We start from the raw sequence: 16,945 nt of genomic DNA, 5'->3' as shown, positions 1-16,945 counted from the left end.
ATATATACAAAATTTAATCATAAATACTACTCCGTATAGTAATTTATTACCCAATATATACAAAATTTAATCGATAAATATTATACCAAAAACAGAAACAAGAACAATGTATTCGTTGCAAATATTGTGATGATGAAAAACTGAAAACAAAATAGAAAAGGAAAGCTGAGAAGAAGGGAAAAAAAGGTGGAAGAAAGATTTATCTTCCAAAGATTAAAACTTTTGAATCCCTTTTTTCTCCACATATCATAGCACGCACGAACGAATTCTTTAAATTTTTATTGCCAAAAAAGTATACTTATAAAATTCGCATTTGCAAATCAAAATAGTGCAAATCCCAACAATTTCATCCTCTGTAACTAAAACTCAACCCATATGATTCCGTGATTGATTTTCCGAGCTGCAGATTGATTCAACAATTTCAGCTGCGCGTGTGAGTCAACTCAACCGAGTCCCCATGGGCTGCTGCGTATCTAAGGGCTATCCTCCGCGCGCGGCGGAGAAGGATCACCAGCAGCTGCAGCACGGCCACCGCCGCTCCTCCTCCGTGAACGGAGCTGCGGCCGGCGGATTCGCCGAGTTCTCGCTGGCGGAGCTGAAGTCCGCCACCGGCAACTTCAGCTCCGACAAGATCGTATCGGAGAGCGGCGAGAAAGCGCCCAATGTCGTCTACGAAGGACGCCTGCAGAACCAGCGCTGGATCGCTGTGAAGAAGTTCACGAAAATGGCGTGGCCTGATCCTAAACAGTTTGCCGTGTGTATCGTAGTATTTAATTTGATTGGTATTTAATGAGCTGGAAACTAGGTTTTGAATTTATGAACTGTTTGATATGTCTCGATTGATGTGTAGGAGGAAGCGAAGGAGGTGGGGAAGCTGAGGCATAAGAGGCTGGCTAATCTGATAGGTTATTGTTGCGATGGGGATGAGAGGCTGCTTGTTGCTGAATTTATGCCGAATGAGACTCTCGCTAAGCATTTATTTCACTGTAAGGCTCTGTTGTTGAATTTAAGTGAACTTAAATCTGTGCTTAGTTTGTCTTTGATTGCCATTACACATTTTTGTCAAATCCGAAGACCACCTCTTTTTGTTGGTATATTGATTGCTGCTATAATCTGTTTAAAGCATGTTATGGCTAATGGCTAGATTGTGAGGCTGTCTGTGCTCTTGGTCTTTTAAACTCTTTTATTGTGAGGCTGAAGGCTTGGCCTTGGATATTTGTTTCTTGTTTCAGAGTATGGTTGCCCCCTTACTGCGACAATTACTGATGTAAGAAACATGGCATAAGATTTGGATCATCCAGGAGGATGATTTTATTATGGGCATAGGGAAAATGAGGAGTGTCTGTATTCTGTAGCAAGTTATCTGCTTATTGTCTGAGGGCATAAGGTTGAGTAGCTAGGCTAACCTTAATGAGCTCAATAAACTTAAAAACTTCCTGAGGTCTGTCACGAAGTTTCTCTTAACCATCAACAATGTTGGCCGTGTTCAAATATAAAACGTGTTAAATAATTTCTTAAGGATTGTTGTGATTTTTTTTGTTAATTAGAGATAACCATTTTGGATCAGATGGTAACCATTTGATTTGCCAGATAAATACTCTAGGAACTTCTTGTACTGCTAAACAATCATAGTTCCTCTGTCTCATTAATCGTTATAGTTCTTTCGATTCTGAGTTTGTGGATCATATCTATGTCTTCATTCCTGCAACATGGGAGTATGAGAAATCATATTATTGTCTTTTGTATCAGTCGTATTAAATACCTTCGTCATGGTTCTGGCTTTCTGCTTGCTAAAGGGGGTGCACAAGGATGGGCTTGTCTTTCTCCGCCATTGAGCATTTCTATAGAAACCGTGAAATTGAATTTGTGATGCCCTTTATTTATTCTGAATTCTATCCTAAGTTTTCTTCTCCACCTTCTGCAGGGGAGAATCAAACCCCTGAGTGGACCATGCGTTTGAGAGTTGCTCTATATATTGCTGAAGCGCTTGATTATTGCACCAGGGAAGGTCGCCCCCTGTACCATGACTTAAATGCTTACAGGGTTCTCTTTGACGAGGTCAATTATTTTAAGCTTTTGATGCATTTTCTTGTTCTATTACTATAGCTAAGCTAGGGTGTTTTTCAGTCTTGCTATATGCATATTTTGCATGCAGTTGGGCCCTAGTTTTTTTTAATGTGTACATTTGTTGATGACGTTAGTTTTCGCAGAATGGAGACCCGCGTCTTTCCTGTTTTGGGTTGATGAAGAATAGCAGGGATGGTAAAAGTTATAGCACAAATCTTGCATATACACCTCCGGAGTATCTAAGAAATGGTAAGTTAGACTGAGTTTTTAAAGTTCTTTATATTATAAACCAATTTTTATATGTTTTCCATTGCGGATCATGATTTTATCTTTTTAAAAGTTGGTGTGACTTAGTGCTGCAAGGATGAGCATCAGAAAATTCTCCAAGATTTTGATCAATATGCCTGAGCTTAGTTTACTTGCACCATTATACATTAGCATAGGAAAATAAGGTTTTATTGGAAAATCAGTACAAAACCTATGCATAGCAGTTGTTAGCTCTTGGTGCTGACTTAGGTTTACTGTCATGTAGAGATGGTATCTTCTGGAGTATAATACGTGTCAATGAAGAAACCGTGGATTGAATTGTCCTAATATTGAGTTGGAAAAATTGTTCTAAATTGATGATCTTTATTTAAGCACCTTTGCTTTTCCTGATTTGGTTGTGTTATGTTACATTTTCCTCTATTGTTTCTTTCTCTCAAGAGTATTAGCATGTGACTGGAATCTCTTGTAGGGAGGGTCACTCAGGAAAGTGTCGTTTTCAGCTTTGGAACCGTCCTTCTGGATCTTCTTAGTGGAAAGCATATTCCTCCAAGTCATGTACGTATTTGCATTTTGCTATTTATGATTTTTGCTATGATTTGAAATTCTCCTCCACTAACCCCAACAAAGAAATTTGGATGGATTTGTACAAGTGAAAACATGTATAGAAATACATGAATTCACTCATCTTAACCAATATTTGATCACTTATTCATTCCGATATATTTTTCTCTCTCACTATTACACCAATATTCTTTCGAACACTTTTCCAAGACTTGGTATATATTCCAGCTAAAACGATTCCTCAATGAATAAGTGGGTTCGGCATTATTTTCTCAAGTGAGAATATATGTTGATTGGCTTTTTTGTTGACCTGCTTATTCCGGTTTCACATGTATTTCATGTTATTTTGTCACTGTCTGGTTGTGTTCACACGTGGTGCTCTGATTTTTTCTATTGATATTGTGCTGTTACTGAATTTTTTTGGTGACTATCATCTTATAATAATTTTCTACATTTCAGGCACTTGATATGATACGGGGAAAGAATATTCTTCTACTAATGGATTCCCATTTAGAGGGGAATTTTTCAACTGAAGAGGCCACTGCTGTTTTTGATCTTGCTTCACAGTGTTTGCAGTATGAGCCAAGGGAGAGGCCAAAGACAACAGATCTCGTTTCCACACTTGCCCCTTTGCAAAATAAGAACGATGCAAGTTCTAATAAATTTATACCTGTTTAATCCCTGCGATAGTAAAATATACAATTATTATCTGCTGTCTGTATTTTTGATGCATACCATAAACTGTGGTTGGATATTTATCATCCCTCTCTCATTTTGTTCTTTCATATTCTTTTCTCCGAATGCCACTTGATTCTCTCTTATACTTACTATGTTTTGTTGGCATGCTAGTCTAATTATGTGTTACTATTGGATAAATTATTCATTGTAGGTTCCATCTTATGTGATGCTGGGAATTCCAAAGCATGAAGAAACGCCATCTCCGCCGCCTCATCCACTCTCTCCAATGGGTGATGCCTGTTCACGAATGGATCTCACAGCTATTCATCAGTTTTTGGTGATGCAGCACTACAAGGATGACGAGGGAACTAATGAGGTAAACTACGCTAGCTAAAGTGCTATCGTGAATTTTATTTTGATATCGATCTGTATTCTGAAGTGCATGTGTGGATGCCAAATAGTTGTCTTTTCAAGAATGGACTCAACAAATGAGAGATATGTTAGACGCTAGGAAAAGAGGGGACTTGGCATTCCGCGATAAAGATTTCAAAACTGCTATTGATTGCTATTCTCAGGTAATTTTTAGTCAAGTTCATGATTAGTCCCTCTTATCCGGCAGCTTATCAATTAAAAACGAGCCTTTTTCTTATTTAGTTTCCTCGGCACACACATATACCGGGTGTTTATATTTGCAGTTCATTGATGTGGGTACGATGATTTCACCAACTGTTCATGCTCGGAGAAGTCTTTGTTATCTCATGTGTGACCAGCCAGATGCTGCACTTCGGGATGCAATGCAAGCTCAATGCATCTACCCAGATTGGTCAACGGCATTTTACATGCAGGCCGTGGCCCTTGCCAAGCTCGACATGCACAAGGACGCAGCTGACATGTTGAATGAGGCCGCCATGCTCGAAGAGAAGAAGCAACGAAGTGGGAAGGGATCGTGACCCATCAATGTTCAAGGCATGACTGCTGTAATCACATAATTGCACAGTTTTATTCGGTTGGTTTGTGATTGAGATTGTGATTGTTGTACAATATAGAGAGGGAGGGAACATGAGTAGATGTTCTTTGTTATTTTTTTTGTATAACTGATATGTTGAATAGTTAGTATTTATCTGTATCATCAATGTTTAAAATTGGTATCTTTCCTAGTTGAGCTTTGGCAGAATGCAACATAGTGGTTATAAACTTATAATTGTCACCCACTTGGGTGCACTCTAAAATTTCCCAACAAAAAATTGAGGCATTAATTTTCGGTATAGTTATCATTTAATTAATTATTTTGACAATTTTTGGATTATTGTACTCCAACTTTTTGGATCATTTAATAATTTTCTTGATTATTTTTGGTTTATCCCATAATTTTGTTTAATTTTCGGACTACATAATATCACTGACTTTTTATTTTTCCATTTGTGCTACAATGCTCAAAATCGAAACTGATATAGAAAAATCAAATACGATTTGGAAACAAGATTACATTGTTTCAAATACGTTAATATTATTTTACTAATTACTAACACTCGAAATTGAATGACGTTATTTTGTTATCACATTATTTGCTATTATCATATTATAGTACTAGTTTATTACGTGAAAATTGTTAAAAATTGAAAAGTTACGATTTCATAATCTAGTTATAGAAGTTAGTATAAAATTTGAACCCAAGTCAACGAAAAATTCTAAGTTAAATTAAAGTGATTTCCTTAATTTTTCTTAAATTATGATGATATTTATGAGCATCCACGTTCATACTCTTACCAAAGAGTATGGATGTGGACCCAAATCCACTTTTATTTATTTTTTACCCCATACTCTTTCACAAGAGCACTACATCCACATCCATGCTCTTCCACAAGGACATGCTCAAGGATTCTACCATTCTATTATTCAATTTAAATAATAATATTTCCACAATACTAAAATGCATTAAAAATACCTGCTACTATTACAAATTACAAAAAAAATTAAAAATTACATAATTAAAATCCTAAAAATTAAAAATTATATAATTAAAATCCTAAAATTAAAAAAACCCACTACGCGTGGCCGAATTTTGCCCAAACGTGTTTGATTAGGTCTTCTTGTATAGCAGTGGCGTATCTACATTGTGACAAGGGGTACATTTGTACCCCAAAACTTGTTGTTTATAATATTACTCCCTTCGTCCCACATAATTTTACCCATTTTGACCTGACACGGGTTTTAAGAAATTTAATGGAAAGTGAGTTGAAAAAGTTGGTGGGATGTGAGTCCTACTTTTAAAGTATTAGTTTTATAATAAAATGTGAGTAGGAATGAGTTAGTGGAATATGAGGTTCACTGCCAAAAATGATAAAAGTGAAGTGTGTAAAATTATGTGGAATGTCCCAAAATGGAATACTGGGTAAAATTTAGAGATACAAGACTTTGTATGTATTCAAAGCAACAAAAACATATAGAACTAAAAGGATTAGCTAAAGCTTGAAACTTTAAATCGTTATAACTATTTTTTGCGCCCCCATATTAAAAATCCTGGATACGCCACTGTTCTATAGTATTATTGTTCTTCGTGCTCCGCTTCCGCAATGATATCGGTGAAATCCATTTTTGAATTTTTTAGAGGGGGTTTGAGTGAGAGAGGGAGATGTAGATGAGTTGTATGAAAAAATATGAACGAGAGATAATTTGATGTGAAAAATGAATGATGAATGTTTGTATTTATAAATGATTTTGGGATTAAAAAAATTTAAAAAAATAAAAAAATATTCAAAAAAACGGTAATAAAAGGCTATATTTTTGGGTATCCAAATATATATATATATATATTTTAATTTTTGGTATTATTTTCGATTTTTTTTAAAAAAAGAAAAGGAAAATCCAATGGATAAAACGTTGGCGAATAGAAACGTGCCACGTCGCCTGCTCAGCGGCACGGACGTACTCAATGCATCGAGCAGCGCCGTACCAGCGGTGAGAGTGCAGCGGCGGACAGCAGCGTGCCACGCCGTCCCGCTGCGGATGCTCTAATATCTTGTATAGTATAAAAATTATTTTTGTAGTAAACAATACAAACTTTAATGTATAAAAATAATAGAGTAAAATAAGAAAGTGAGAAATAGAAAATGTGATTAAAAGAGAAATTTGAAATAGATAAACACAATAAACGAATTAAAACAGAAAAATATGATTTTTTTTTTTATGACGAAGACCGTGTTAATAAGAATGATAAAAGGGGAGTAGTACTCGAGAATTGTAAAAGTTTACTATAGTAATTCCTTTAATGCAGACAGTTGGGTACAGTTGCGTACTGTTTAATACTATCACTGAAATTTCACAATAAGTTAATGAAAATATTAATGTCAACATAAATGTGAACTATTTTTTATCTGAGTAAAACGTGTAGCTCTAAATTTAATGTTTTTTTATGGCAGACCAAGACTTGATGTATATGCGTAAAATAAATGAAAATAGCGCAAAAGGAGTAAAAAAATTAATTTGATGTAGTATAATAATGCGATTAACAGTAAATGTGAAAAAATTTACCTGAGTAAAACTTGTAGGCCTAAATTTAATGTTTATTTTTATTTTTTATGGCAGACCTAAATTTGATGAATGTGCACAACACGTACAAATAAATGAATATAGCGCAAAAAGAGTCAAAATTAATTTGATTTATATTCACGAAACAGGTGACTGTGTTTTAAAACTTGCCAGTCCATCTTTTAGTACAGTAGGTGAGAATATTAAGAATTACCCAAATAGTAAAGTACTGTATATGCTATATTTATTGTTACTTATGACTCTCATTTTAGGCAATTTTAAGGAAAGAAAGGAAAAAACAAACGTATGTTCCCAACATGGACATTAATCCATGATCACATAATAAAAAACACACTTAATAAAATAGATTTCATATCTTTTTCTTTAAATAAATTTTTTTAGTATATATATGCATTAGCTTAATGATATAATGTCGTCATATAGAATTTATTCCATTCAGTTAAAGTATATAATTACTACTATTTCTTATCATTTAATATTGTTTTTATTAGTTCGTAATTCATTATTAGGAGAGTGAACTTCAAAAATGGTCCCTGAATTATGGGTTTATCTCGAAAATGGTCCCTGGACTTTAAAAATATCACCAGTAGTCCTTGGACTAAGGGTTAATATAAAAAATGATCCTTTTGCACTGTTTCGAGACGAAAATGTCCTTTTGAGGGGTTTTGGGGGGTTTGGGCAATCTGGTCTTTTTACACTTTTAACATTTTAAATCTGTTATTATTTCAGTTATGTACTAAATCTGATATTATCTCAAACTTATCATTCTTCTTCCCTTTTGTCATCCTTCACTTTGTTTCTTTATTTCAATATTAGATTTAATTTATAAAATTAAATTTTAAATTTTGATTTTTAAATATCAATAAATTTTTTTAATTAAAACTATTAATTCATGGACACTATAAATATTGGTTAAAACTATTGATTTTTGTTATTTAATATAATATTCAGCTGAATTGAAGAAGTACAGAAAAATAATATTAATCATGATGGAAAAATAAGAGCTATTCTATTTAGCCTTCGTTATAATTGCTTATGATTGAATATTATGAAGTTGACTAAAATTTTTATATAAGAGTATTTTTGTTGAAATTTTCTAGTCATTTTGATTGTTTTCAAATTAATAAGCGAAAATTATATTAGTCTTACATTAGATGCATATTTATTTCAAAATAAATCGTGTTATATTATCTATTTATGATTAAAGCTATTAAATATTGATTAAAACTAAGACGTTGTCATATCTTATTGATTAAATATTAGAAATTATCAAATATTGATTATGACTATTAATTTTTGTTATTTATTAATTTTTATAATTAAAAAAATTTATTGATATTTAAAAACTGAAATTTAAAATTTAATTTTGTAAAATTAAATCTAATATTGAAATAAAGAAACAAATTTAAGGATGACAAAAGAGAAGAAGAATGATAATTTTGAAATAATATCACATTTAGTACATAACTGAAATAATACCAGATTTAAAATGTTAAAAGTGTAAAAAGACCAAATTGCCCAAACCCTCCAAAACTCCTCAAAAGGGCATTTTCGTCTCGAAACAGTGCAAAAGGACCATTTTTGATATTAACCCTTAGTCCAGGGACTACTGGTGATATTTTTAAAGTCCAAAGACCATTTTCGAGATAAACCCATAATCCAGAGACCATTTTTGAAGTTCACTCTTATTAGGATTATTTTTCCATCTTCAAGTTTTTTCATATAACACCACCCAAATCTTTTTCTCTTGTTATCTCATACTTTTGTTTTTCTCTCTATTCTATTGTTCAAGTTTTACCAATTTTATATAAAAACTTCATTAACTTATTATGTGTTTCACTTTGATCCAACTCGAGTTTTAAAAAATGTAGAGGAAAGTTGATGGAAAAAGTTAGTGCAACGTAGATAAGACCTTTATAGTATGTTAATACTTCTTCCGTCCCATAATAGATGACATAGTTGGAGAATGACACGATATTTTAAGAGATGAGAAAGTAATATATTTATATTATTGTGAGAGAGAGTTGTTTCCAAAAAAGGAAATGCGACATCTTTTGTGGGACAAACTAATTAAAAAGAAAAGTGTGACATCTATTATGGTACGAAGGGTAGTAGTTTTACAAAATAATGTGAATGAAGTGAGACAGTTAACAAGGGACATCCAAAATGAAAAACCGGGATACTTAATTGGGACGGAGGGAGTACTTGCTACCTGTCACGACACTTAATTACATAGTGTTGTATCCTTCATTATATATCCCAAAAAGGATCATCCTAAGCTTATCCAACACTACACATAGTTGATTCAAAGAATAAAGATGGAGGAGAATAAGGGAAGTGAGTCAAGATTTAATAGGGTCTCTGTATTCTGTGGAAGCAGCACAGGCAACAAGGATTACTATAGAGATGCTGCTCTACAGTTGGGCCAAGAATTGGTATATATTAATTCCACCACCAACACACACATTTTCTTATTTCAGTTTTATGATTAAAAATATATATCTTATCAATCATGAAACGACAATACTGGTAGTTTCCTAGCTATATCATGCATATTTTGAGTGTGTTTAGGTTTCAAGAAAAATAGATCTCGTGTATGGAGGGGGCAGTGTTGGACTGATGGGGCTGATCTCGAAGGAGGTCCATGCCGGCGGCCGACATGTTTTAGGGTACTTCACTTCTCTCTATATCTATTCACTCGATTGTTTCTTGTCCTAATCTATTTCTCTCCTCAGAGTCATCCCCACAGTGTTAATGTCCAAAGAGGTAATTTTTGTGATTTAATTTATTCTCTTAAACTATACACATTTGCATTGCAGCATGAGGAAGTTAATTGGGTCCAAAATGAAAACAATAATTTTTTTGATAGTAGAGTAAATGATGGAATTAGCAGCAGTATTTCTTCTAATTTGTGCATGTAATGGAACAGATAATTGGAGAAACAGTAGGAGAGGTTTGTCGGGTTGCAAACATGCACGACAGAAAAGCAGAAATGTTCCGACAATCTGACTGTTTCATAGCTCTTCCAGGCAACCTTAATTTCCTCCAAGTTTCACACACACACTGACACAGATCACATATGGAGTAGTAATTAAATGTTTTATTCCATAACACAAATTATGATTAAATCAGGGGGTTATGGAACAATGGAAGAATTAATGGAAGTGATTACTTGGGCTCAGCTTGGGATTCACCACAAGCCTGTACGTATATTGAATCTTAAATCTATCTTTCAATGTGCATGTATATATGTATGTCCGTACATGTGAATTCATAATAAAGTTTTGCCAAATTTTGGTTTTGAATCAAGATTTCAGTATTGATGACTGGTACTATTGGACGTCAACTAAACAAGACTAAATTAAATAATTTAATTAACTGTATTTTCTTCTATCTCATTACCATCCACAGAAATCTTGATTGGTTGCAAACTCAGAACAAAATAAATCAATAATTAATTTACAAAAAAGTTTAAGGTGTGTTTTATTAAATGCGTTGACGATAAATGTGTTGCAGGTGGGTTTATTAAATGTACAAGGCTACTACGACACTCTGCTGAGTTTCATGGATAAGGCCGTCGATGATGGATTCATCGAGCCATATCACCGCCAGATCATCGTCTCCGCCTCAACCGCGCAGGAACTCCTCCGAAAACTCGAGGTGAATTTTATTTTACTTTATGCTATTTTTGGATCTTAATTATATCTAATTCACAAGTAATGTATATGTGTAAGTAGGAATATGTCCCCTCGCATGAAGGAGTGGTGGTGGTTGCTAAGCTAGAAGAAGAAGAAGTGGAGCTCAGCCATTGACACAATTGAATATCTTGAGAATAACTACGTACGGAAATATAATCAATGTACAACCGACGCGACAGTATCTGTCTACCACATCTATGTTCTGAAATTTCAATGTAGTAGTAGTACTTTAAAGCTTATAAATACAATCTGAAAATTGCAATGAGGTTGATGACAGTCATTATAAACTAAGTGATACTGTTACTCAATTTAAAGCTTATAAGTACAATCATTTGAGTCAAGAAATTTGATCAAATTTAGATTAGTTCAATCAAATTTGATTTTTTAATTGTTCTATGTACAAAATGATGGCTTTTTACTAAGAAATATAGTAGTAAGAAAAAAGGGGGAAAATGTAACAACATTTGTTTTGAATATCACAGAAATGACATAGTTTTGTTACAATTGAGAGAAATTGAAATTTCATGATTTAATATTTGTGTGTGCAGAGAAAATGATGTATAGAGAATGATGCATTGTTCTCTTATTCCAGTGTATTTAAATTGTGTGCAGTAGGGCTCCTTTTATAGGAGGAGAATGTATTTAAATAAGGAAGAAATAAATCTATTCTAGGCTATACATTGTGATATGATATCAATTATGTGTATCAATATTGACGTTCTCCTCTGATTCTCTGCCTTGATATATATGATATTCTTCCTTGTATAGTTTGACAATGTGTGACTCAAATTTAACCAATTTTATGATTTAAATAATTACTCCTATTATACAAATTTATATAGCTTAGTCATAATTAATATATGAAATAATTACTCCTATCAAGAATTAAATCATAAAGTTTGTACATAAATACTACTCCCTCCATCCCATTAATTAAGATGACCTACTTTCCATTTTAGTTTGTCTCAACTAAGATGACTCATTACTTAAAATAGAAACACCTTTATCTCTACTTTATTCTCTATATCTTACTTTACTCTCTCCTCTCAACACACAAAATAAAGTTGCATAAAATCTCGTGCCGCCCAAGAAAGGGGTCATCTTCCTTGGGACGGAGGGAGTACTTATTAAAAAAATATTTCAAACCCGTTTTAGATACAATGAAGCCTAATTCATATTTATAAAATAAATCTGAAATGAAAGAATTGAAATTGAAGAAAAATGCTTGAAAAAATATGACTCAATAGTAGTAGAATATAACAATTTTGAAAAAAGAAAAAAACAAAAGGCCCATCTTTCGGTGTGTGACCAGTGGCGGGACTGTACTGTTAACATAATGACAAAGGTTGTGATCATTTGATCCTTCTTCTATATGCATATAAATACAAATGCACTTATATAAAATAAATAAATAAACCCTAGCTATATTTTCTCCATGGCATATTTAGATAATCTAGGTAAGTAAGATATTTCATGGAATTTGGGTATCTAAAGATAACGGATTAAGGTAAAATATCATAAATTAATAGTATGATTTTGATATTTTATTGGATGCTAGTTATCCTTTGGAACAAATATATTACAATCAAATGGATAAGTGGATAATTTAGGGATTATAATTTGTTCGGATTTTTATTAATTGTGAATAATTAAGTGGATATATAGATTGGTTAGAGAAGATACAAATTTGTTACCTGAATCAACCCAAATAATTAAACAGATAAGCTAGAATAATAAGTAGAGATTTACTCCTATCTCGTATCAAATCAGATACGATATGGAGCTTTATAAATAAGGGTTTGCATCATTCATTAATCAATCATCATCAAAAACAAACAAACAAAAAAAATATTGAAAGATGGCGGCAGGATTCATTACTAGCGGCGGCGGCGAGCGGAAGGATTACCCCGGAAAGATGACGTGGCGCATGGTGATCACCTGCATCATGGCCGGCTGCGGCGGCCTCATCTTCGGCTACGACATCGGCATCTCCGGCGGAGTCACCTCCATGGCTCCCTTCCTCCAAAAATTCTTCCCCCACGTCTACCGCCGCGAGGAGCTCAACTCCGGCGGCACCAACCAGTACTGCAAGTTCGACGACGCCATGCTCACACTCTTCACTTCCTCACTCTACTTGGCCGCGCTCGTGGCCTCGCTTTTCGCCTCTTTCATTACTCGAAAGTTCGGTAGAAAACCCTCCATGGTTTTCGGCGGCTTGGTCTTCTTAGCCGGCGCCGCCATCAACGGCTTCGCCCACAACGTTGCTATGCTCATCATCGGCCGCATCCTCCTCGGCGTCGGCATCGGCTTCGCCAACCAATCCGCTCCGGTTTACCTCTGCGAGGTGGCTCCGGCGAAGCACCGCGGCAAGCTGAACATGCTCTTCCAGCTCATGATCACGGTGGGGATTTTGTCTGCCAATTTGATCAATTTCTTCTCCGCGAAGATGAGTAGCGGGGAAGGGTGGCGCGTGAGCCTCGGATGCGCCGGAATTCCCGCCCTAATTTTTCTAATCGGATCGCTCTGCCTCCCCGATACCCCTAATTCGTTAATCGAGAGAGAAAAGCTCACAGAAGGGAAAGCGCAGCTGAGGAAATTCCGCGGAGTCGAGGACGTGGAGGATGAGTTCAACGACATCGTTTTGGCGAGCCAGGCGGCGAAGCAGGTGGAGAAGCCGTGGTCGAATCTCCTCCGCCGCAAGTACCGTCCGCAGCTAGTGATGGTCGTTTTAATCCCCTTCTTCCAGCAATTCACCGGAATGAACGTCATCATGTTCTACGCGCCGGTCCTATTCAAAACCATCGGATTCGGCAGCAACGCCTCCCTCGCCTCCGCCCTAATCTCCGGCGGCGTCAATTGCGTCGCCACATTAGTCTCGATTTGCACCGTCGACCGATTAGGCCGACGCTTCTGGTTTCTAGAAGGCGCGATTCAGATGTTCATTTGCCAGATCGTCGTGGCGATCTGCATCGGCGTCAAATTCGGCGTCTCCGGCAACCCCGGGGAGCTGCCGGTGTGGTACGCAGGCATAGTGGTGTTTGCGATATGCGTGTACGTGGCGGGATTCGCGTGGTCGTGGGGCCCGCTCGGGTGGCTGGTGCCCGGGGAGATACTGCCGCTGGAGGTGAGATCGGCGGGGCAGAGCGTGAATGTGTCGGTGAATATGATCTTCACGTTCATCATTGCTCAGTGCTTCCTCAGGATGCTTTGCGTGATGAAATTTGGGCTTTTTATTTTCTTCTCCGTCTTCGTCTTCGTCATGGCGCTTTTCATCTACTATTTCTTGCCGGAGACGAAGGGGATTCCGATTGAGGACATTGCTGAGGTTTGGAAGACGCATCCGTACTGGAAGAGATTCGTCGACGAGGACGACAACGCTGCTCGCAAGAGTAGGTTTTCAGGAGTTTAGGTTATGTTCTTTTATGTTGCTTTTTCTTTTTGGGGTTAGAATATTTATGTTTTTGTTTAGGTTTTCATGAGTTTCAGTTTTTGTTCATTCTTTCCGACGTTGATTTTAAGACTAGTATTATTCTCTTTCTTGCTTTTGCTTTTGTTCCTATCAATGGCTTATGCTTCAATTAAATTTTTTTTATGATTGATAAATATCGATTGCGAATTAATAACTAGTTCGAATTTAGTTAACACGTATAAAATAGATCTCACACGAGTTACCATATAATGAATCTTTAGGGTTTTTATTTAAAATTTCACCTCTCCAATAGAGACCAACATATTTTATTTCAATTTGTAATTCCTTTAGATTTCTTTGTTTCTTTATGTTCATAAAGGGCAATGACAATGACATCTTTTGTGTTTCAATTATATCAAAATCAAAAGTTCAATATCTAATACTACTTCGGTACTTCCCACTCGTCTGAGGGGAAACATCCACCATAGATCACATTATAGTATCTTGTTGATTGTGGAGTCGGTTCAAGAGCTCTAGTCGAGGGGAAACATCCACATGTAGATCACATTATCAGTGCTTACATTACATGGCCGATGAACAAGATGCTCAAGAAATCCATTAGGTCATTCCTTTCCAAAATGACTCAATCTAATCGTGTAAACATATAGGATGATCAATGGTTTTGCTCATTTAACATCAACAAGTCGAGGATAAGCAAATGAAATTAGCAGAAATGATTATCCAAGAACTCGAGGATGGACTCCGAATCCTTGTTTGGGATGGACTAGAGTTTCACTTCATAGCCGTCTTAGCCATTAGGCCTTTCATGGCTCGAACCGATTTCTTCACAAATTGTATAAATTTTGTATGGCTATATACTGAAAATCGATCCTCATATTCAATTATCCATATATTTCGTTAGTTCAGTTTTTGTCAAGATCTCAATTCCGCAAACATATCGAATACAGAATTAAATATTCAAATTTCAAGATTAGTTATCTTTTTTAAGTCTATAATTTTATGTTGTTGGGATATGATTCTATGGATTAGTTACCATAAATTTGGAGATATGTAGAAACAATGACGGATCCAGAGAATGAGGGTTGATTCATGGATATCTTAGTTATCTCACTTGCATATGTTCTGATTCATAGATATCTTAGTTATCTCACTTGCATATGCTCCGATGTCAAATTTTGAATTTTTTTATAAAAAATTTCATGAATTTCGTTAACAGCTTTATATCAATACACGACACATAATATGTCAATACAATGCATTCTACAATGTCAATATGCAGTTGTGTTGACATTAGCATGTCTTTGTGTTGATGTATTTCATACACTGTATTAACATTGTGTTTCTAAACCCTAAATTTGATAATTTATCTTTTTAATAATAAAAAATGAAAAATGAAACTATACATGAAAAATTATAGACCACAAAATTCTTAAAATTCTATGATCATAAATTAAATATAGTCAACAACTAAATAATGAATTAGCAATTGATCAGTCGACACGTGTATTGAAAAAGAATATATTTCTATACTCGGAGGGGGTGACTCTAAGAAACATTTATTAGACTCTCCGGACAGTCGGCCACAGACAAGAATGACATTTGGGTTTTTATTTTACTAAATTTCTCGGTAAGAGTTTTTCTAATAATAATTGGACCCACCAATCCCAAAGCCCATGCCGCTTTCTCTATCGAGACCATGCAATTATATACAACGAACATGTATTCCTGGTTCGCATTAAAAATTCCAAGATTTAATAATTCGTTTATATCACGTATATAATATAGTTTTTTATGATTATAATAAAAAATAAATAAATGAAATGGATTTTTTTGGTTGAAGGGAAAATACAACCTTTTCAAACTAATTTAATCAATGCAGTATAAAGATGATTACTCTATGGAATATTCCATGTAGTGTGCTTATTCCCAAACAACGATAAATTTAAAAAGTATTCAAGGTTAAGTAGACTGGCAAGTCAAATCATTTGAAAAATGACCTGCCATAACACGATAATCTTGTCTTAATCACTTTGAAGTCAGAAATTCAAATGCGTATGCGAAATCAACGATAAAAACAACACAACGAATATCACATCACATAATTTACAAATCAAAATGTACCACTAAATTTATTAAGGAAGATACGAAAAAAGATTGATAAGTATGTGTAGGTCCAGTCGACTATTCCAACTATTGTTCGTGCTTGTGTTCATGTATCTCAGAGAATAAAAATTAAAAATAGAGAAGCACAAAATTTATAGTAGGAGGTTAATCTATTGACTTTAAATATTGTGCATAATTCCATAAACGCACATTTAATAATAAGTCTATTTAAGTATTTGATCATCTTATTGATATCCTTATGAGAGTTCTATTGATACAGGAGTTGGTAATACATTAATTAGTGACTGTGTGCATATGGCCACCCGCGTGTTTCTCAAGGTTGATAAGATAGATGGACCCACACAGGCACACACCATCCACTCCTTACTGTGAAAAATATCCTAAAAGAATACTCCCTCCGTTCTTTTATAGTTGAGTCATTTTTTCATTTCAAGAAGTTTCCTAATAATTGAGTCATTTCTAGTAACTTTTTCCTTTTTTTTACTTTACTCTCTTATACTTTATTCTCTCTACTTTATTCACTTTTTACTTTATTCTCTCTACCTTTTTTATCTATTTATTTAACACACTC

General features: G+C 34.8%; 2 protein-coding genes and 1 pseudogene across 2 annotated transcripts; all 3 read left to right on the top strand.

The window, feature by feature from the left end:
* Window positions 1-232: 232 nt before the first annotated feature.
* Window positions 233-4,730, top strand: LOC125223002 (serine/threonine-protein kinase BSK1-like). The gene is made up of 9 exons (XM_048125943.2): window positions 233-754; window positions 851-986; window positions 1,925-2,058; window positions 2,211-2,316; window positions 2,804-2,889; window positions 3,355-3,543; window positions 3,785-3,949; window positions 4,035-4,148; window positions 4,269-4,730. The coding sequence occupies exons 1-9, from the start codon at window positions 458-460 to the stop codon at window positions 4,521-4,523; spliced, it is 1,482 nt and encodes a 493-aa protein (XP_047981900.1). The 5' UTR covers window positions 233-457; the 3' UTR covers window positions 4,524-4,730.
* A 4,710-nt stretch (window positions 4,731-9,440) lies between these two features.
* LOC125221368 (putative cytokinin riboside 5'-monophosphate phosphoribohydrolase LOG6) lies at window positions 9,441-11,010 on the top strand. The gene is made up of 7 exons (XM_048123488.2): window positions 9,441-9,557; window positions 9,694-9,791; window positions 9,858-9,888; window positions 10,052-10,151; window positions 10,255-10,325; window positions 10,639-10,782; window positions 10,860-11,010. Exons 1-7 carry the CDS (start codon window positions 9,441-9,443, stop codon window positions 10,932-10,934), a joined length of 636 nt encoding a protein of 211 aa, XP_047979445.1. The 3' UTR covers window positions 10,935-11,010.
* A 1,668-nt stretch (window positions 11,011-12,678) lies between these two features.
* LOC125223044 (sugar carrier protein C pseudogene) lies at window positions 12,679-14,363 on the top strand (annotated as a pseudogene).
* The last annotated feature ends 2,582 nt before the right edge of the window (window positions 14,364-16,945 follow it).

This window comes from Salvia hispanica, chromosome 1 (assembly GCF_029641045.1).
Source record: "Salvia hispanica isolate PSC_SH4W2 chromosome 1, Shi_PSC_v1, whole genome shotgun sequence".
Classification (NCBI taxonomy): domain Eukaryota; kingdom Viridiplantae; phylum Streptophyta; class Magnoliopsida; order Lamiales; family Lamiaceae; genus Salvia; species Salvia hispanica.
Note: the sequence above shows the minus strand (reverse complement) of the source record. Positions and strands in the feature narration are given on the sequence as shown.

Coding starts and splice junctions, on each gene's coding strand:
- LOC125223002 (XM_048125943.2), top strand. CDS start 458: ATGGGCTGCTGCGTATCTAAGGGCTATCCTCCGCGCGCGGCGGAGAAG. Junction 755..850: donor CTGATCCTAAACAGTTTGCC/GTGTGTATCGTA, acceptor ATTGATGTGTAG/GAGGAAGCGAAGGAGGTGGG. Junction 2,059..2,210: donor ACAGGGTTCTCTTTGACGAG/GTCAATTATTTT, acceptor TAGTTTTCGCAG/AATGGAGACCCGCGTCTTTC.
- LOC125221368 (XM_048123488.2), top strand. CDS start 9,441: ATGGAGGAGAATAAGGGAAGTGAGTCAAGATTTAATAGGGTCTCTGTA. Junction 9,792..9,857: donor GGCGGCCGACATGTTTTAGG/GTACTTCACTTC, acceptor TTCTCTCCTCAG/AGTCATCCCCACAGTGTTAA. Junction 10,326..10,638: donor TTGGGATTCACCACAAGCCT/GTACGTATATTG, acceptor AATGTGTTGCAG/GTGGGTTTATTAAATGTACA.